The sequence below is a fragment of the Paramormyrops kingsleyae genome, chromosome 3, assembly GCF_048594095.1.
Source record: "Paramormyrops kingsleyae isolate MSU_618 chromosome 3, PKINGS_0.4, whole genome shotgun sequence".
NCBI classification, from domain to species: domain Eukaryota; kingdom Metazoa; phylum Chordata; class Actinopteri; order Osteoglossiformes; family Mormyridae; genus Paramormyrops; species Paramormyrops kingsleyae.
Genome location: NC_132799.1, coordinates 22,600,451 through 22,622,835, shown reverse-complemented (window position 1 = coordinate 22,622,835; position 22,385 = coordinate 22,600,451). Strand labels below are relative to the sequence as shown.

The window sequence follows — 22,385 nt, the reverse complement described above, 5'->3', positions numbered from 1 at the left end:
AAACAGTGTAGCAACATAGAAACATAAAATGAACACAACAGTGAAAAACCAGTGGCAACTGTTTTTTAAAGATAACAAGCGAAGCAGAGCTTCAAAAAAAGAAATAGACATTCATATCATATAAAATGTTATTTTAATGCCCACATAGTGCCCTGCGATGGGTTGGTGCCCCATCGTAAGTTATTATTGTACCCATGGCTTCCTGTATAGGCTCTAGACCCCCCACAAACCTGCACAGGACAAGCGAGTGATGGGATGGAAGGATGCCCATAAGTAATCACTATTTCCATGTGACATCAAAAAAAGTGTGACTGTCCAAAAAATGTTTGACAAAGTATTGTGCCAAAGAGCACCTCCCTTAGGTTGACAAGTGAAGCAAAATATTTCTGCCTCACTAAAAATGCAATGCATTTCGATTTAGTAGTTGACTTGATAGTTATGGAATAATGTGTTTTTAACCCACCCAGGGAAGCATGCCTCACTTAGTCTTTCAGATGATGTGCACTTTTGTTTGCCCTCAACACAAAGATGATTGGCATGTGTTTATTCAGAATGCGAGTTCAGCCATCAGGCACCAATTTTTCTTGTTGGTTTGTGGACAAAGAATTGGTATGCTCTTAATGAAAGTGAGGATTAGAGTTTGCACCCATTCTGTATATTACGTGATTAAATAAAATGCTGTATCCCATTTTGAACCAATAGGGGATGCCATTTGTCCTGTATTCTCGGACTGTGCAATTCATGCTGCAGCATATTTTATCATCAGGGCCCCTTATTTCTTCTGATGAAAAATGGAAGCTCTAGTGAGGACTGATAGTTTGATCGATTAAGGCATCTTCAGTTAGCCATACGCAACAGCAAGGTGAGGGAAAACCATGGGGTTTTGAAAGGGGTGATTTAATTCTTGGGGTGACAGGAGTTGGCATTTAGGGGACATCATGAGAGTGAAAACGCTGACAGCATGGGAAACTATACAGAATTTACCTGCTACAGTAATGTTCTGGGTCTTGTTGATGTATTTGTGTTGCACATGTAATGTAGAACAAAACAACAAGGTAAAGCTGTGTAGCAGCATTTGTAATTGTCATAATTATCCACTACTATTAGGGGTCAAGCACTGTAGGTGAAAGGCACCTATTGTAATTGTCAGAATTTGTCAGTATCATTAGGGGCCAAGCACTGAGAATTAATGATGCTTTGTATTGCATTATGAAGGTATATAGAGTGCATTATAGATGAGAGCTTCATAAAGAATTCATAATGCATAACTAACATGGCTATAATGTGCTATGGCTTTTTATAAATATTTATGACCATGTTTATAATGCTTTATGAATGCATTATAATGTGTTCGGAAAGTGTTCATAGATTGATACAGATATGGCATTCATAAAAAGTGTCACCAATAGTTATTGTGTCTGGTAATACCATGGGGCTTCCCATGACCAACACATGGAAATATGTAATTTCAGTCTAATTAATGAAGCCACCATACTGAACTTTGTTGAAAGGTTTCAAATGTTTTCAAAGGCCACAGATTTTGTCTAGTCTTCACCAAGTTAAGCATAGATGATCTTCTGATTGTCTGCCTGGGGCCTGTATCATGAAGCAGGATTTCTTGCTTAGCCAGATCACTTGGATTTAAGGTAGTCTGGGCTAAATGTAAGTGAACAAAAATAAAGTCCATTTAAGCTGGATTATCTTAAATCGAACAAGTTATCTGGCTTATATAGAAATCCGGCTTTGTGATACGGGCCTCCGATGCATTGGTTTGTGTTTATTTTCTGGTGTTTATTTGACACTATGGTCTTCAGGAAGCACACAAGTAAAGTGAAATCTAAATGCATATAATTACATATTATTAATGTAAGATAATAAACTGGCTTTTCAGGTGTCAGGCACTGAATAAAGTCAGTTGTCTCTCAGCTGTTTAAACTGAAGTGCATGACATGGATATGAAAGAGATGACAGGGGAAACACTTCTGTGATGAAAGTTGAAGGATGCAACTGCACTAGCACATTGACAGACCACACAGCTAAACATATCCATGTGTGACCAAACAGCTCACCTTTAGTAACAAGATAAATGTACATGATCCTTTCATTTTAATGACTGGTCCACTGAGACACTGAAATGCATACATTCGATACTGATTTTATATAGACAAAGGTTGCAGGAATTAATTTTTTTTTTTAGTTTTTAGTCTTGTGTTAATGAATAGTTGTGATGTGTATTAATAAGATGATGTGTAATGTTTGGAGATCTATGTGTAACATAAACATTTGATGAACTAATGGCCTTCTGCCTTTATACTCGTATGTGACCCAGCCTCTGCTTGAAGTGCAAGAGGTCAAACATTTCCTGTTGGCTACAGAATGTAGGTCAAGAAATGTGACATTGGTTGGCCATTGAACTTAAAATAATTGTTTCCCTATTCTGAAAGTGCTTCAGCAATGGACTTTAGAAGTCAATTATACAATGCTATAATCATGGGCGTAAATTACAGGGGGGATGGGTGGTCGTAGCCCCCCCAATAAATCAAAACCAGCTAATACAACCCCCCAATAATATTTTTTCTCCCATAATGGGTGGAGACCTCAACCCCCCCCCCCCCCCAATGTTCCAGCCAAAGTTACGCCCTTGGCTATAATCAGCCAGAAAACCATCTCTCCTGGTGTGATTCCAAGGAATGCAAACTTAACAAAGCATAACTGTATTTAGACAGATTCCCCTGTTGCTGAAGCTGTCTGTCTATCTATTATTGTGGCTTTTCCTTCCCCGCCAAATCAGAAGTCAGAAGCTGCTCGTGTAGATCCAAATTCAGTCTTTATTGCAACAATGAAGTTACAACCATGGTCGGACACTTACTTGGTCGGATCTCGTCACTTAAGCATTGTCTACCTTCAACCATTCACACTCATTGGTTTTTTTCCCTTAATCCACACCCCTAGGTGATAAGTCTGTCCATGACTTCTTTTACTGTTTGGTCCCTTCGCCGAACATAATGGTGGCGTGACCATCTCCACTTGGTTTTTTAAAAATGCTCAGCCGTGAACTTCTGGTGAACTCAGATGAATCCCTTCCTTCAGTAGCAAACCTTGCCAGCTTCAGCCTGTTGCACATTGTCTAATTAGAGGGTTGATATTATATTGGTCCTTCAACATAGTGATAAGGTATAACACTAATAAAGGTGGATATTCATACATTCAGGGCTAACATAAAGTGGCTACCAGAAACTTTGAGGCTAACACAAGGTGCAAATACATACTCAGTTGATTACATTGTGTTGATTACATTGTAATGATTACATTATGATGATTACATCATGGGTATTTGGCATGCTTTTTAATAATACCATAATGCGTATATTCTATGTTGTATAGTGCTAAATAATTTTCCATACTATCTGTCTATCTATGCGATCTCCACACACATGGATGGAACATGCAAACTACACACGCACATGGAGAGAACCTGCAAACTCCGGACATTACCACACACACACACACGCTTTGGGAAAACATGCAAACTACACACAGACACATACGGAGAGTACGTTAAACTCCACACAGCCCTGGGGGTGGGGAGCTGCAGAAACTGAATTCAAATCTGGAAGTATGAGGCCACCTCATTACATTCAGAGGAAAGTGATGTAGGACCACCTTTCTTCTTTGGCTGGAAATATTCAAGCAAAAATCACCCAGAATGACCCACTCCCCTTCATTTTATGGAGCCTTGAATTTAGCATTGCAGAGATGCAAGAAGAATGAATAATGCTCGCCTGTCAATTTGTTTAATAACTCTTCTTAGTGTAAAAGTTTACACTTTACACAATTTAAGCTTTGGATGTAGATACATACAGTATAAGCACTAAAGACACAAGGTATGTGATAGTGTTTCCTGAAGGACCTATTATACAAAGGTTAATTTTCCACATGCTTGTGAATGTCGAACATATCTGTTGTCATTTCATTAAAGTGTTTTAACAATTTGTAGTGTGTTGACACTAATCTGAGAAGTGCCATTTCCCCGTGTCATTTCTCAGGTGTTTTTCATGAAAAACTATCGTTTGGAGGCCAGTCAGACTCGTTGGGGATTCCTCCTGGTGAGAAATCTGGCAGTATGTGACCCCCCCTGTCTGATCTCTCTTGTAGTGTGTAAACCACAACAATGTCAAGATAAAAGACAACAAGTTGTGTAGTGTGAACTTAGCATACATCATTCATTTTTACATTAACATTACTTTTTACGTTCATGTTTATTTAGCCGACCCGTTACCCAAAGCAATATACATTTTTGAGAAAGCAGGGTCAGGCAGTAACTGGAGAAATTTGCTGTTGCTCACAACCCACAATGAAATTACTCTGGGACTTGAATAAGTGACCTACAGGCACACTAAGCTCCCACTAAGCTACTTTCCACCTTAAACAGTGACATACAGATCCAATAAAACAGTGAATGGAGGATTTACACACATGCAAATACACATTGTATGACTTCTCAGTGAAACAGACATGATTTCATACATCATCTTGGAGAAATCACACCAGTTTCAAAGGTAGACATGATCTTTGGTTGTTAAGCACCCTTTAATTGGACTACATAGTTCTCATTGAACCATTCCTCATTGATTCTGGAGTGTCAATAGCTTCAATTAGAGTACTCCCAGAACTCCCAGAACAAAGGGGACCTCAAACCATCAAACAATTGGGACATTTTCAATTAATTAAAAAAAATGCCAAGGATTTAGTCGGCTATTGCTATTCAGTGATTCTCACTTGATGTCACAACTGAAACTTAAAGCAAATTCTAAAGTACCTTCAAGCTGCTCAGACACTCATACTAAACCTAGCAATTTGCTGATTAAGGTGTTTGAGCAAGGAAATCTGTTAACTGTGCTGGATTCTGGTCGTCTAGGACTGGAATTTGGGAACCCTCATCTACATTATATTAATGCTTTTGCTCAGTTTCTCTGAAGGGGTACCAATCTTCTGGAATTTACTGTCGTATTCCGTGCCAATTAGGGTGTCCCCTACCCAAAGGCGATTCTAGGGACTCTGGGGGCCCAAGGCCAAAAACTCCATGGGGCCCTCCAACTCCCCGGGGATGGTAACATTTATTGCTTTTATTTTACTGTGAAGTGTAAATTAATAATATCAGCAAAGACCATTTAATAATCACAAGACCTTTATTTTCACTTTGGTGTATAAAGCATATTTGTCGTTTCAAACAGAACGTCATGAAAATTACATAAAAAAATAATCATTAATAATCATTACCTGAATTTAGCAAGATAACTGTAAATAACAGTTATACATTTGATGAATCAAATAGTTATGTATAAAAAAGTCTCCCAAGCATTTGTTCGGTTGACAGCTCGCAGTATTGGAATGACGCCACGGAAGCGATGGGGCGCGGCCTCTGCCGGTGGGATAAATGTAACTTGTCGTATATACGAAAATACGTATGTATTGCTTACCGGAGGAAGACTGGTGTGTAAGCTGGTTCTGGGGGGGGGACACAGAACTGGCTCCTCGCGCTGCTCCCTGCGAGCCGTGGGCGGTTCTCCGGAGCGTATAAAAGCGCTTGTGATCAAATTGCATTTTCACATTTCATCTGCGTCTCTCTCCTTCCCAAATGCGGACATACACATCTATGCACACGTACAAAAAACTGCTTTTCTGCGCTTTTCTTCTCCTGGACTGACGTTGGAAACGCGGGATATGTGCGATCGCAATTATGAGCGACTTTTTCCTCCCTTCGGAAATACGATAAAATAGCTAAAATCGGCTTCTGCGTATTGTAGGGGACGCGCAGCTGTCTTTCCTTATGAAGAAGGCAAAAGTAAGTCGATCAGTCCGTCCATCGGTCCTAGGTCACCCTTTTGGTGTCATTTAAAGCAAAATGTGATATTTGCAATTTGTTATTTACCTGTTGAATGACACCAAGCTATGCGGATTCAGAGGTGTAAATAACTTTTCACTGTGGTCCATTCAGATTGGCAGAAATGTGACTTTAAATATGATGGTGCGATGGACAGCTGGGTGATTAACAAATAACCTAATTATGAGGAAAGCTGCTTTGTAGCACCCATGTTAAAATTATTAAGACGTTTATGTAATGCATATATCGTAAGATTCCACAGATTATAGAGAAAGTGGTAGAGAAGATTTTTCACAGAATACAGATAAGTGACATTAATATTTCAAAGAGTGGTCTTTTTGATAGCTACCAAAATTAACACTGTTAAATGAAAGCAACGAATAGTAATTAGGTTCGTTAAAGTGTAAAGTAGTCGGTCTCCGTGGGTGTTTGTCGGGTCGGTCTTTCTGTGTCTCGTGAGATAGCCGTGCTGGTGACAAATTGAAATACTTAATGCTTCTAATAAAATAATTTCAAATGTAAAAACGCAGCGAATATCACTGACAATTGGTAGCAATAATCGTTTTCTTTCACTGTCTTTGGTGTGTCAGTTTGAAGTTGTAGTAGCATAGTCGTATGTTGAATCGATCCTGAATGATTTTCTGCTGATCATATAAAGAAATAACCTTGTTATACGGTAAAAAAAAAAAAAAAGCCAGTTTAACTGTACACACATACAGTCATACACACGCTCCTTAAGATTATGAATGAATTTTTGATTTACCAAAATATTTATCAGTTAAAGAAATATTAATTTCGTTAGCATCCTTATCAAAGATATCCCAGAAAGTACAAAGTACAAAATGATAATTGTACTGAGTTGTATGTAAAAAATAATGAATGCTGTTTGAGGAGTACACAGACAATATCTCCTTTTTTATGCTGCTTGATGGAATGGCAGCTGCACCTCATCTGACACTATAAACGAAGGCTTCCATGGTATAACTGGGAATTCTTCCTTTATCTATTTTCAAGCTACAAGTCTTGGGAATCTTTTTAAAACGATTGAAAATGCAGACAGGATTTCCTCGGTACTGACTATAGAGCCTAGGGACTTCCCCATCATTTATCCGTTTCCTTCTCAGAGTTATTTAGTAACTGGCTCCGATTTCATGTCAAAACAATGTCTTATCTATAGGGTTCCTGAACAGATTAGGTAAGAATGCAGATACTGATAAATGAAAACTTAATCAAAAGACAGAAATGTATTTTTATGATTTATTTCAGTATGATCAGAACTCGCGTTATGTCATATAGTAATTTAAACACTGGCCACAATCCACAGACCCTCTAAGGTGTACGTATTAGTTAGACATAATCGTCATTTCCAAGTTCAGGCTGGTATAAATCTGAATGAACGACAAACAAGTGAACGCTTTTCAGAGTAGTACTCTGAGCATGAACAGAAAACAAACTGATTCCGCTCTTTCATTTTGAACACTGTCCTCCTCTGTTAGCAGGGATTCCGCCTGTTAATGATAGATTACTCATGCATGCACGCGATACTGCTGTCTTGTTGCTGCTTCGTAACGTGTCGCTTTGGTCCATCCGCTACTTCACGGCTCTTTGTGATCCATCTCTGTGGTCAGTATTTGAAGATGTTTTCACTTAACATTTTATTAAGATTCTTACACGATCCGATGTTCTCATCCAGCACTACATAGACACTCATAGTAACGTGATTGTTTAATTATTTTCCAGTAATTTTATACTTGTGAGCGTGGGAACTTTGTGTTGTATTGACTGTTGGTGTTGAAATTCATACACCTAATCTATTGTCTATAACCAAGCCAAGAGCTTAAACCAGGAAGCACAGGATGCCAGCTAATCACAATAGTAGGCCTATTAAAATTTAAAGCATAATTAGCAGCAGATGGTTTTTCCGTTGAAGCCATAATTCATTAATTAATTTATTTGTAGGTATGTGGGACATTCCCTGCTTCTGTATCAGGTTGTTCAATCATGTCTGTTCTCACAGTTTCCTTTGTATGACTACAAAGCTCATTTTAAGAGGACAGAACTTGCTTTACAGCTCACAGACTAAGGTTATTAATTGCATGCATATTACATATGGCCCACAGTAAGCAAAAGCTTGATCTCAACTCTGATAAATATAACACTTCAGCTTCTGGGACCATCCGCATTTCTAGCTTTATGCAGCTACCTGCTGTAGTTCCTGTGAGTCCTAACGTACCCAAAAGCACATTCATGAAAATCTAGGTGTATCAATTTATATTCAATTAGCTGGCTTCCTGCATAAAGTGCGTATTCCATTATGTGATTTTGGAAAAGCCTCAAAGATCTTTAGCAGGAAGATGGATTAGTGCTAGTACAATGAATAAGATATATTACTACCTTTTATTAATGTATGTCATTGGTTAGCTTAGCATTTTTTGTGGACTGTGTATGACTCAATAAATCAAAACATTGTTTTCAAGACATGCTTTACAAACAGTTTGTAGTTTATACAGCATTCTATACATTACATGATCAAAGTATTCAGGGTTATGTGATATTAGTTAATAGTTCTGTAAAAGATATCTTCATATATAATTTAGCAAAACTGCTTTTCGTCTGGGGCTGTAGTCAAAACAAGAAGCCGACGGCAGGAAGCTTTGCATAAAGAGCTTATCAGACAGGCACAAAGCCTGTACCATATGCTGGCACATAGCACTGCTTGCTATTTGTAAACACATGATCCTTTAGCACATGTGTAATGTGGTTTCAGTTCTGTATGTCTTTGGTTATCCTTTGGTCTCATCTTAACTGCACAGTGAATGATGTTTCTCATTTGTGAACTGAACATCATAGCCCTATTATGGAAATCAGACTTTGCTTTGCTCTGAATCTGTAATCTGCTGATTACACCTGGGAGGTTTGCACTAGGGGCTATAATTGGTACAAGTAGGGCAGAGTATCCTGCATATGCAGAATATTCTACATGGGCGGAATATCCTGCATGGGCAGAGTATAGCAGAGTATCGTGCAAGGGTATCCAGTGTGGGCAAAATATCCAACAGGGCGCAGTAGGACAGAGCATCGTGCACGGACAGAGTATCGTGCATGGGCAGAGTATCGTGCCTGGGTTGAGTATCCAGCAAAGGCAGACAAGGGCAGAGTATCCTACATGGTGTCTGCATGCAGCATTGACCTTCTGCAAAACTATTAGGTTACTCTGAAGCTACACATGCTGCTGAAAGAGGAAGGGCCTCTTTTCTGACATGCATTGATGGTGGTTGAGTTTATTGAAATATTAGCATTTTAACCAAATTGCACTTGCTGGACAAATGGCTGGATAGCATGGCTTTTGTGTTGTAGGTCATAGCAGACTTTGTAGCCATAAAGTGTTAGCAAAATGAACTCATTCCTGGTACATTTTTCCAGTTCTATGCCTTGCATCCGGTCTATAACCAATAAACCAGCAGGAATCACTCTTTTATAGCTTTAAAAGCTAATGAGACCCAAGATCTTTTGTTAGTTTCTGTTATGTGTAATGTAAATTTGGCTCAACCCAGTTTCACTTGGCTCTGCACACTGGACTGCTGTCCATTCATTCACTCATAACTGTTGTCTCATGAATACATGGGCAAGGTTTAAGCCACATTCAAACAGCCCTATAGGTGTGATGCACATCTCATGGGTTGTCTTCAGCTTGCTATGGTTTCTGGCCTCATTGTTGCAAATATGTATGTAATAAGAACAAATCTACACCCCTAATGGTAGCCATAAGCCTGCAGCAGGGTGGCACCACATCATGAAACATTGCTTGAGTTATGGCCAAGTTATATTATGAATGCATGTAGCGTGCACTGCCTCCAACAGGCAGAGTTATGAACAGACCAAGAAAACCATAAAACCTGTCTGTCTTGTTATGGTCAAGTGCTAATGCTGTTTATGCTCAGGTATAGCTGAAGCTTAAGATCTGTAAATTATGTTAATTATCAGCAACTTCAGCAGCCCTCTTGTTACTCAGGATTCACCTGAATAGCTCTGTTCAATCATTTGGAAAATTTATCTTCATCTACTTACTCTAAATCTACCATAATTTTGACTACATTTTTGCATGTGAGGATTTAAGGCTGAGAAGAGGGTACAGATATGAAGAATCAGCCTCACTATTTATACTGTAAAGTGCAGATAGGAAGAATGACTTCACTGTTTATACTGTTGAGTCCAGATATGAAGAGTGAGCCTCACCATTTACACTGTCAAGTACAGATATGAAGAGTGATCCTCACCATTTACACTGTCAAGTACAGATTTGAAGAGTGAGCCTCACCATTTACACTGTCGAGTACAGATATGAAGAATGAGCCTCACCGTTTACACTGTCGAGTTACTACAGTATGTCTTTGCTGTCAGGATGTCAGCAGATGGAATGTGATATCTAATGCTGTGGTGACAGAGCTCCTCTGACTAAATAAGTACATTTTTTCTAGAGATGCACCGATACCGATATTCGGATCGGTATCGGCGCCGATCCAGACCTATTTGACGGATCGGGAATCGGCCATGCGTGACCGATCCACGTCCTATACTTACTTATTTAGTTTTTGGCAATCAATCGCACGACAGCTCTTTCCCATTTTACATGTGTGTTTTTGCGGAATTCAAATCGAACGCTATCACTGCCCCTAAGTCTTTTTTGCTACTCAGTGGGTGTGAGTACAGTGACTTCCGCCTGCTGTGAGGTCATGCGCATACCCTTCGCAGTACGAGGAGCGTAAGATAAGACGTGACGATCTGGGAGTATTTTAGGCTTTTAACAGAAACCGGAAGCACAGCGTTTTGCAATCTATGTAAAATAAGGTTTTGAGGTGGAAATAGCGTTTAATGGAAAATCCCAACTGCGAGACAAAACAAAAGCAATGGATGATTTGGGAGTCGCTAACTTAATTGGACTGTTTTGCGAACTCGTTGCTTGAGATACAAGAGGGGCTGCCATCGCAACAAAAGTGTAACTGCGCTGATGCCAATGGGAGAAAAACTGTTAAAATTTTAAGCATTCGCCACTTGTGTATATTTGCTTTGAAGATATTCATATTGAACTGCAAATGCCTCAAAAACGCTTAAAACAAATGAGGTGGAACAGTACGTTATGTATGTTTGTAGTAGCCTAATTAAATATTTTTTGTCATACATTTTTTCCATCTGTATTTACTAGCTTAAAAAAAATAATATGTAAAGTATAACAAAGTAAAAAGAGCTCTTGTATCGGAATCTGTATCGGTATCGGCAGTTGTGTATCGGAATCGGATCGGAACTGAAAAAACGTGGATCGCCCATCTCTAATTTTTTCCAGATATGTCCTTGGATCAAATCAACAAGCAGAAAATAAGTGTTGTTCTGCATGTTCTTTTTGTTTTTCAGATTTGGATAGTCACTTTTGTGCATTTATTGTTCTCCAGTTCATGTTTTGCTCCATCCAGTGAAATCAGACATATCATTACAGATGATGACAAAATAATCTCTCTGTTGGTAAGACCATTTCCCCCCAGTGGGATTAGCCGTATGCAATTATTTAATGTTTATTTTTATGAATGGATGTTTCTTTGGCTATATTAAGGATGTTAATTTTCTGAGTTAAAGAGAAACCTCTTCCTCGCAGAAGCAGAATATTCCCAAAGATTACAGGATGGCTGTCTGTTTCATCCCCAAGGAATTGGTAGGCTGCTCTTCTGCCCCGTAAACATGAATGCTAACTCAGCATTGTCTATTTGCCCCAATGTCTATGAGTTGACAGATCTTTAAACAAACTTGGCTTCATAGGTGATGTGACACTCTCCTAACTCTCAGTCCCTCTCTCTGATCTGACCTTGTTAGAGCCACATGTGTTGGGTTCAACTCAATGTATATCACTTGGAGGGAAGCTTAAAAGTTTTGCAGGACAAGTTTGGGGACATTTCATCCAACAGGGACAATCTCAGCATTGTTATCCGAAGACTACAAGACATGCGGGTTAAAATTGAATACCTGGTAAGTCACGATTACTTTATTAGCTGTCTTGTTTTTACTCATCAGAATCGTTCAATTTAAAGAAGCATTAATTAATGAAGCATTTAAAATTTACTTCAGAATTATTGGCACCCTTCATGAACATGAACTATATATAAATAATATATAAAATGAACCATACATGTAATGAGTGATATTTTGGGCTTAAACAAATAGGCAAGCATCACACTTTTCCCGCCATAAATTTCAGTTTATTTCTCCCATGGCGAGAATGACAGCACTCAGGCGGATGCTGTAGTGTTTTGAGAATACTTGGAGATCTTGGACCGCTCTTCCAAGCATTTCCAACAACACATTGAGATTCTAAGATTTTCTCTATTGAACTGCCCCTTCATTTGAGATCAGATATTCATTTGGGTTCATGTATGGAGACTTTGTGTTGCTGCAATCATTTCTGTGTCAATTTTGACATGTCCTTTGGGTCTTGGAAGACCCAACCACATCCTAGTGTCAGCCTTCTGGTAGAGGCAACCAGATTCTGGGATAAAAAGTTTTGGTATTTAATGGAATTCATTATGGTACTGACCATAACAAGAGCCCCTGTACCACTGGCAGCAAAACAGCCACAAAGCATCACAGAGCCACCATCATATTTTACTATGGGTATGAAGTAGAGATATGCTGCCTCGCATCAGCGATTGCCATGAAAAAAAGTGCACCGGCTACAATTTGGCAACTTAGGATACATTGTTTCTAATATCTTTGCATCGGTATAATCCAATTTATTGACGCTGAATAGTGAGTTAAATCATTAATAAATGATTTAATGTTAATTAATGTTAATATTAAACATTAATTAATGTTTAATATTAATGTTTAACTCATTAATAAAAAGTAAAACTGTGTTATAACTTTTTTTAAATTGTCTTAAAAATGTACAAAGTATTGCAACCTAATTAATAACCAGATTATAAACCATTCATAAACCCTTTATATGGGTAACCTTATTGTAAAGTGGCACCCTTTTTCAAGTGCACGCTCTCATTTTCGGTTCTCCACTAAAGTCAGTAGCCAATTGTCTGCAAGTCTCTCAGCCAAGTCTAGCGTAAGTTTGAGGTATGTGCGCCGATGCATTGTATTGTCAAATCGCACTGCATTGCAAAAGGGGTGAATTGTATCATATCTCAATAGTATTCGCTTTATACATTTCTTTATTACACGGCTCTCTGGAATGCTTGATTCTGATTGGTCAGTTGAGACATTTGCAGGTTTGTTCTTTTCAAATAATGACTGCTCCAAAGTAATAACGCATAGCCGGTACTACTTGTATGTTTAAAATCAGTCCGCGCCAACAAAGATTATCGTTTAAAAATGTTAATTTAAAACAAATATGTCAATAAAATGTTTCAAATTCATATTCATGTCCAGTTTTTTTCCTTATGTGGCAAGTAGCCGTGTAATAAGCGGGATAATGTACAGGCAGCCGGTAGTTATCGCAAAATAAGCCTCTTCAGTGTGATACAAGACGCTCCGCTTCGCGTCGGGTCCTGATCACACTGTCGGGGCTTATTTCTGCGATAACTAATGGCTGCCTGTACATTATCCCTTACTTAATATATTGAATCGTTGGCACTGCATCACAATGTGTATCACATCGCCTCAGTGATGGAGATGCACATCCCTAGGTGAGGTGCTGTTCTTTCTATGCAATTCGCTTATTTTGCCAAACATAACGATGGTGTGCGTGGCCAAAAAGCTCAATTTTTTGCCTCATCTGACCATAACACACGATTCCAGCTCTAACTTCCATGTTGCTTGGCAAAGTTCAGATAGTGGGATTTGTGAATTGAAGTCACGAAAGGGCTCCTTTCGTGGAACTTGTCAAAAAAGCTTCTGGTCATAGAGGTGGAGTCTCACTGTTGATTTTAATATGGTGAAATGAAAGATTCAGCCAAACTTTGCGGTTGTGAAGCTGTGATCTTTGGGCTCCTCCTTGCCTTCTTCTCACTGCGCGGGGGGTAGCAACATGTGGATGTGCCCCCCCTCTGGCAAATTTTCAGTGGTTCCATGTTCTTCAAACTTATTTCCTGTGACCCTGATTGTGTTCACTGGTAATTCTAACTAAATGCCGCCCTTTTTCAAAAAGCGCTTGTCCAATTCAGGGTCACAGGGGTCTGGAGCCTGTCCTGGAGACTACTGGCTCAAGGCAGGGAACAACCCGGGATGGGGCACCAACCCATCACAGGGCACAACCCAGGATGGGGCACCAACCCATCACAGGGCACACTTACACACCATTCACTCACACATGCAAGGCAGGGAAGAACCCGGGATGGGGCACCAACCCATCACAGGGCACAAAGCAGGGAACAACCCAGGATGGGGCACCAACCCATCACAGGGCACACTCACAGCTACAGGCACAAGGCAGGGAGCAACCCAGGATGGGGCACCCACCCATCACAGGGCACACTTACACACTATTCACTCACACATGTACCCTGATGGCCAGTTTCATAACTGCAGTTAACCTTAGAATGTTCTTAGACTGTGGGGGGAAACCAAAACACTCTGAGCAATCCCCACAAAGACACGGGAAGAACATGCAAATTTCACACACATGGAGCCATGGTGGAGACTCAAACCCTGGTCCTAGAGGTATAAAGCAACAGTGCTAACCACTATGTGCAGCACAACTGCTTTTCTTCTCATTTGAGTTGAGAGCTCTTTGGATTGACCAGTGTAGACAGATTACAAAAGGATTTTACCTGTGTTGCTTCATATTTATACCCCAGTGAAACATAAAATGGTCATAGACAATAATAAAGATCCCAGAGACTAAAAGTAATATCAAGATACATTTTTTTCCCCAAAGATGCAAATTTCTTTGTTTTTCCCCCATTTTATTTATTTATTTATTTTCAGAATAAACAATTTCAAAGATAAAACACTTTTTCAATAATTATTTATTAAATGAATAGTTAGTGATTTCTAGGCGCAGCCAAGGCGTTGAGGGTGTCCAGTTTGGTGACCTCAGGATTGCCTCGCTGCTTTTTGCAGACGATGTCGTCCTGTTGGCTTCATCTGCTGGGGATCTCCAGCAGGCACTGGGGCGGTTCGCAGCCGAGTGCGAAGCGGCAGGGATGAGGATTAGCACCTCCAAGTCCGAGACCATGGTTCTCAGCCGGAAACGGGTGGTTTGCCCTCTTCGGGTTGGGGAAGACGTACTGCCTCAAGTGGAGGAGTTTAAGTATCTCGGGGTCTTGTTCACGAGTGAGGGTAGGTGGGATCGGGAGTTGGATAGACGGATCGGAGCGGCGTCTGCAGTTCTGCAGGCGCTTAACCGGTCCGTCGTGGCTAAGAAAGAACTGAGCCAAAAAGCCAAACTCTCGATCTATTGGTCCATCTTTGTCCCTACCCTCACCTATGGTCATGAGCTATGGGTAATGACCGAAAGAACGAGATCGCGAATACAAGCGGCCGAAATGAGGTTTCTCCGCAGGGTGTCTGGGCTCTCCCTTAGGGATAGGGTGAGAAGTTCGGATATCCGGGAGGGCCTCGGAGTAGAACCGCTGCTTCTTCACGTCGAAAGGAGCCAGTTGAGGTGGTTTGGACATCTGGTGCGGATGCCTCCTGGGCGGGTACCCAGGGAGGTTTTCCATGCCTGTCCTACAGGGAGGAGGCCCCGAGGCAGGCCCAGGACTCGCTGGAGGGATTATATCTCTCGGCTGGCCTGGGAACGCCTCGGTGTCCCCCCCGAGGAGCTGGTGGGGTTAGCTGGGGAGAGGGAGGCCTGGGTGCCTCTACTGAAGCTGCTACCCCCGTGACCCGAACCCCGGACAAGCGGAAGATGATGGATGGATGGATGGATAGTTAGTGATTTCTTTTGAGGAAAATCATTGTATATATTATACATATGTTAATATTTTTGCTAATTTTATTAAGGGGGGGGGGGGCAATATTTCTGGAGTTGACTACATTATTTCTGCTTTTGGCCAACAGGAGTCAATGATGCAAGACTTCGCCTGCCATTACAGAGAAGAATCTTGGGTGGCAGAGCATTATTTTGACTTTGTTCAAGACTTATTAAAATCTAACACTTATGAAATGAAATCTGAAGACTGTGAATCGCCCCCCTGTCCCCCATCAACCCCTCCCACCACTCCAACAGGTGAATATTTACATTGTTTCTTTTTAATTAAGCAGATACATTTATCCTAGTCAACATACTAACGAGAGAGCAGAATCAGCCAGTCCCTGGGGCCCTTGGGGGCTTCCGCCCTGCTCAGGGGCTCAACAGTGCAGAATCAGCCAGTCTCCGGGGCCCTTGGAGGCTTTGGGCCCTGCTCAGGGGCCCAACAGTGGCATCATTCTGCTCTTCCTGGGTTTCAGCTGGTGCAGCATCATTACCCACTGAGCCATACACCTTCGCCATATGAATGTGCCATAGTCACACCAAAATAATAAGTCTTTCTTACAGCTGAAGAAAACAGATAAGTTTTGGCCAATATTAAGTTTCAGGGCAGTATTTTGATCCTGAATAGTGTCAGTATATCAAACCAGGCTCTGGTTTGACTTCATCATTCATATGTAATTTCTGTATGTGAATATTTGGTCTTCTGTCTACAGGATCTCCTGAGCAGGATCCAAATAAGATCAGCTGTAATGTTTCAACGACAGACTGTGATAAGCGTAAGGACATTCCGGCTTTTAAGGGTGTTCAGTTTCGGAGCATCATGAAAGATGGCCTGTTGGTAGCCAAGTCTGATTAAAAGAAAAGTCTTGATGAAGATGTTATGATATGGAAAATAGAGAAGGATCTTTTGCACAGCGGGTGAAACTAAGCTTTTTAAACTATGTGCTGGAATACAGAAAACATGTTGTATTTTGTTATTTTTATTAAGTATTTACTGAATGGTGTGTTAATATTTTGTTCCCTGCTTACGCACAGAAGCACAGGCTCAGCATATATCAGAAGTAGTTGGAAAAAGTCTCCTAATCTTACTACTAATTCCTACAGCTGCTCTCATATTTTTCATATATTGGAAGGTAGGACATTTTTAAAAGAAAATAAGTTGATTAAAAAAACTTTCTGCAGAGTCCAGAGAATTTCAGATCAGCTCCTGTTTTTTCCCTATGGGTTAAGCTGGTTCTTCTTCTTTTGGTTTCGCAGATCAAACACAGAAAAGAGGAACCTCCAAAGAGGCCGGCTGAGCACGAGAAGCTGTTTGATACCATCCCGCAAGCAGCTACGCCACCTGTAGACCAAGAATGCTAGACTGCAATACAAGTAACCAGCATCTTTTATCTCCATCTGATTCATATCTGCAGAATTCATATCAGTTGAAAAATGAATATGTAACTAAAATAAAATGATAAAATTATTATTTTTTTGATATAACTAAAATGTAATTTATAGATCTTTTCAAGAATTATGTAAGAAAGATGTTTCTCATACATATTCTAAATGACTGCATGACTAATTGTAATTAAATTAGATTATTAATGTAGAGGTGTTAAGAACAACATCAAACTTATTCAGCTCTTTTTATAATAGGTAAGAAACATTCAGCCTTTCATGCTTGACACAGTACAACAATTTCACATGGCAGGAATCATTACTTTCTTGCCACTCTGTGTACTTTGGCTACTGCTGATTTGGTATCTTTTTTTATTCAGTACAGATAATAAGAGAATCATCTCAATAGTTTGAAATAATAATATTAAACAATTAAAAAGCAACTGTTTCTTTCTGTCTTTGCTTCTCAGGTGGCTGTAGTAAAAATCATATCTCTGCCATAAAGGACTCACTTTGCCTCCTTATACAAGAGGGCACATTCATGGCAGTGCATCTACATCTGACCTCAGGATTGATACTGACATTGAAAAGGAGCTGTTTGTAGACACGGAAGTCCCAGAAAGCTGGAAAGAGGCCTCATCTATAACTCCAGCAAGGAAAGACCAGAATGTGCTAAGAAGATCTGGGACAGATTTTTAAAAGGGAACAATTAATGAACTCACATCAAAAGCCAGGATGTAATTGTGATGTCACAATGGAGAGATGCTATGCTGGTGGCTGTCACCATTGTCAGCCGTCAGTGTTTTGGTGCATGGTGGTTGAATGCGTAGGGCGTTTTTCAGTGAACACAGTGGTCCAAAATGTTCCTTTCTGTTGCAATCTGAAATATTTCCTTTATTCCTCTGAGCCCCCAACAGTCAGAGCTGAACATATAGACTATTCTCAACTGTCACAAAATAATGTACTTCTTGATAAATCTTTCTATTATACTTAAGTTTTAAAAAAGGGTTCTCATGAAATTTCGGTAACACTTAAAGCAGTCATCATAATGCATTATAGATACCTTTATAATGCATTATAAAACATTCATAAAGAATTATAAACAAGACTATAACTGATTATGAAAAGGCATAACATGTTATAGACATGTTTATCATGCATTATGAATGCTCTATGAAGCTCTCATCTGTAATGCACTATAGATGCCTTCATAATGCATAGTAATGGTCAGTATAATCCATTATAATGCATTATGAAGGTATCTATACTGCATTATACACTCACCTAAAGGATTATTAGGAACACCATACTAATACGGTGTTTGACCCCCTTTCGCCTTCAGAACTGCCTTAATTCTACGTGGCATTGATTCAACAAGGTCCTGAAAGCATTCTTTAGAAATGTTGGCCCATATTGATAGGATAGCATCTTACACTTGATGGAGATTTGTGGGATGCACATCCAGGGCACGAAGCTCCCATTCCACCACATCCCAAAGATGCTCTATTGGGTTGAGATCTGGTGACTGTGGGGGCCATTTTAGTACAGTGAACTCATTGTCATGTTCAAGAAACCAATTTGAAATGATTCGAGCTTTGTGGCATGGTGCATTATCCTGCTGGAAGTAGCCATCAGAGGATGGGTACATGGTGGTCATAAAGGGAAGGACATGGTCAGAAACAATGCTCAGGTAGGCCGTGGCATTTAAACGATGCCCAATTGGCACTAAGGGGCCTAAAGTGTGCCAAGAAAACATCCCCCACACCATTACACCACCACCACCAGCCTGCACAGTGGTAACAAGGCATGATGGATCCATGTTCTCATTCTGTTTACTCCAAATTCTGACTCTACCATTTGAATGTCTCAACAGAAATCGAGACTCATCAGACCAGGCAACATTTTTCCAGTCTTCAACTGTCCAATTTTGGTGAGCTCGTGCAAATTGTAGCCTCTTTTTCCTATTTGTAGTGGAGATGAGTGGTACCCGGTGGGGTCTTCTGCTGTTGTAGCCCATCCGCCTCAAGGTTGTGCGTGTGTTGCTTCACAAATGCTTTGCTGCATACCTCGGTTGTAACGAGTGGTTATTTCAGTCAAAGTTGCTCTTCTATCAGCTTGAATCAGTCGGTCCATTCTTCTCTGACCTCTAGCATCAACAAGGCATTTTCGCCCACAGGACTGCCGCATACTGGATGTTTTTCCCTTTGCACACCATTCTTTGTAAACCCTAGAAATGGTTGTGCGTGAAGATCCCAGTAACTGAGCAGATTGTGAAATACTCAGACCGGCCCGTCTGGCACCAACAACCATGCCACGCTCAAAATTGCTTAAATCACCTTTCTTTCCCATTCTGACATTCAGTTTGGAGTTCAGGAGATTGTCTTGACCAGGACCACACCCCTAAATGCATTGAAGCAACTGCCATGTGATTGGTTGATTAGATAATTGCATTAATGAGAAATTGAACAGGTGTTCCTAATAATCCTTTAGGTGAGTGTACATGAGTGCTTTAAGTAAAGTGTTACTGAAATTTCTTTCTTACCACAGTCTGGAGGGGCTTCCTGTGGTATATGAGCACAGGCTTCTACTGTACTGGGGGTTCTTTTCATACATAGAGTGTGATTTGTTCAGAATCAAATGTTGTTGAAAATTGTCCCTCAGATGATGTCTCTGCTCAGCGCTGACCAATAGCACAGCATTTATATTTATTTAGATTAAAGATATGTATATGACAGTAAAGTGCAGTATTATACTAATATGACATTACACCAGCTTTTCACACATGTTGTCACGACAGCAAACAGTGACACAGCAAGCTTGCGGCTTTGTAAGTCCGCACTGCAGTGTCATCAGCATCTCCCAGCCTTAATGGCTCAAAAGGACATGTCATTTACAGAGAAAAGATACACAGAAGCTTCCAGAAGTGCAACATTAGATTACTCTCACAGCAGGACCAGCATGCCTCTTTCTACGATTCCCACCCACAACGCTTGAGCCTGTGCTCTGCAGGACTATTTGAAAGGAGATACAAGCATATTAAACACCACAACGCCTACACGCAGAGCTGGCCTGGAGCGAGCAGGGCGCTGTCCTCATGGCAATGCCGTCGGCCTTGTTCAGAGAACACACTGCTTTTGTGCCTTTGGAGATCCACAGCACACCTTCACGGTTAAGGGAACGGCTTGTGGTTCCTCCAATGTAAGGCACGCTGTGGCTCTGTCAGGGGTGCCCCACTGCTCATCACTGGAGCAGAAAGGGTGAGGATTACAAATTGTAGTATGCTGCAGAAAGTAGCATCTGCAGTCTGGACACAGCTGTGGCTTTCAGCTGAGGCTCTGACCTTCCTCGGAGGCATGCGGCGGTAGCGGCACTGTCATGTGACTGGGCACCGCGCCCCAGGCCTTCCTCATTCATAGGGCTGGCTGTGGCCTCTCTGATGCACTCACCACAATGATGTGAATGGCTTTGTTGTGCGAGGGGCCATTCTTTGAATTGGCTGGATATGGGTGTGACCGACGTGGCAGAGCGTCTCTTCAGTCAGAAGCAGAAAGCGGCACCCTGCTTGTGATGAATGTGTGTGATCGTCTCCACTCTCCTGGCCATGATCCTCAGGTCCATCTTGGACTTTGTCACTAAGGAATATTTATCAAACCCGAAGGGACAGATATCTCACACAGTCACCACTAAAGTAAATATCTGTCATCACAAGTCAGTGCCACTTGTTTATTTGCTCGTTGAGTATGTGTGTTCATTGATTTGTCTTTTTTTTTAATAAATATACCTAAGCTGCTGGAAATTCCACTCTTTTGCTAATATGGTCCTGACATTTTTCACTGATGATATTTATGCAAATACATGGATAGATATACTGGACAGTTTTCCTGTCATATTTAGTCAGCATAAACTTTTTCTGGGTACCTGAACAAACTCATCAAGACTGTAAGGTGAGATATTTAAAGAAGCTATGTTGACCACCTGCCTTGTAGAAAGTACAGTTTCCTTTTAAATAGCAAATAAACTAAAACACTACAAATGTGGTATAGCATATATGTCATATGCCATTTTACAAATCATCAATATTTGTAAAATTTTTGGTTCCATTTCTTCTCAGCATATGAGGTGTGTACTGTCATGTGAGACGTGTGATCAGCACATTGCTTTAGCATGTAAGGTGTGTGCTGTAACGTGAGACGTGTGATCAGCACATTATTTTAGCGTGTAAGGTGTGTGCTGTAACGTGAGACGTGTGATCAGCACATTGCTTTAGCGTGTAAGGTGTGTGCTGTAACGTGAGACGTGTGATCAGCACATTGCTTTAGCGTGTAAGGTGTGTGCTGTAACGTGAGACGTGTGATCAGCACATTGCTTTAGCGTGTAAGGTGTGTGCTGCAACGTGAGACGTGTGATCAGCACATTGCTTTAGCGTGTAAGGTGTGTGCTGTAACGTGAGACGTGTGATCAGCACATTGCTTTAGCGTGTAAGGTGTGTGCTGTAACGTGAGACGTGTGATCAGCTCATTGCTTTAGCGTGTAAGGTGTGTGCTGTAACGTGAGACGTGTGTGTACATGCACTGTAAGCACACACACACACACACACACACACACACACACACAGACATCCCACCGAGTAACATCCGATCATATTTATGTCCAGGGTCATAAGCCATTGATAGATATACTGGGTCCCATAAAAGCCTTAATAAAATTTCACTGCTGGATTGAGAGACGTCCAAAGGAGACGCAGTGGACATTAGCAGATGTATTTTACCACGTATGCAGCTCCAAGAACCCAAACAATCCAAGTGCACTGCCACTCTGCAATCCAAGTATGTCTCTCCCCTTTAATGACTGAGACATCCAGATTGACTTACGTTTTTACTTTTGGAACATAAGCCAGACATGTCGATGGATACTTGTATATAAAATTGCAAACAGATGTACAAAAACATGAATAAAGTATGTTTATCCAACTCCTGGTTTGTTTTACTATTTAAATGTGGCCCAAAAGAGCAATATTAAAATGTCTAGCATAAGTAAACAAATCAGTGGCTTACCAAGTACAATTCTTGTGCAGTCATTAATGTGGATCACGTTAAACTGAAAAATGCTGCATCTACATAAAATGTTTCTGTAGTTGTGAATGTGTATATCATATCACTGTTTCTATATGGTGATGCACAACGACAGATTAAATCCTGTATAAGGTCA

General features: G+C 40.6%; 1 protein-coding gene across 1 annotated transcript; it reads left to right on the top strand.

Moving 5' to 3' along the window:
* Window positions 1-5,496: 5,496 nt before the first annotated feature.
* LOC111860952 (kit ligand-like) lies at window positions 5,497-22,385 on the top strand. The gene is made up of 9 exons (XM_023845131.2): window positions 5,497-5,845; window positions 11,294-11,401; window positions 11,532-11,588; window positions 11,747-11,899; window positions 15,881-16,049; window positions 16,508-16,570; window positions 16,830-16,927; window positions 17,052-17,168; window positions 17,648-22,385. The coding sequence occupies exons 1-8, from the start codon at window positions 5,831-5,833 to the stop codon at window positions 17,154-17,156; spliced, it is 768 nt and encodes a 255-aa protein (XP_023700899.2). The 5' UTR covers window positions 5,497-5,830; the 3' UTR covers window positions 17,157-17,168; window positions 17,648-22,385.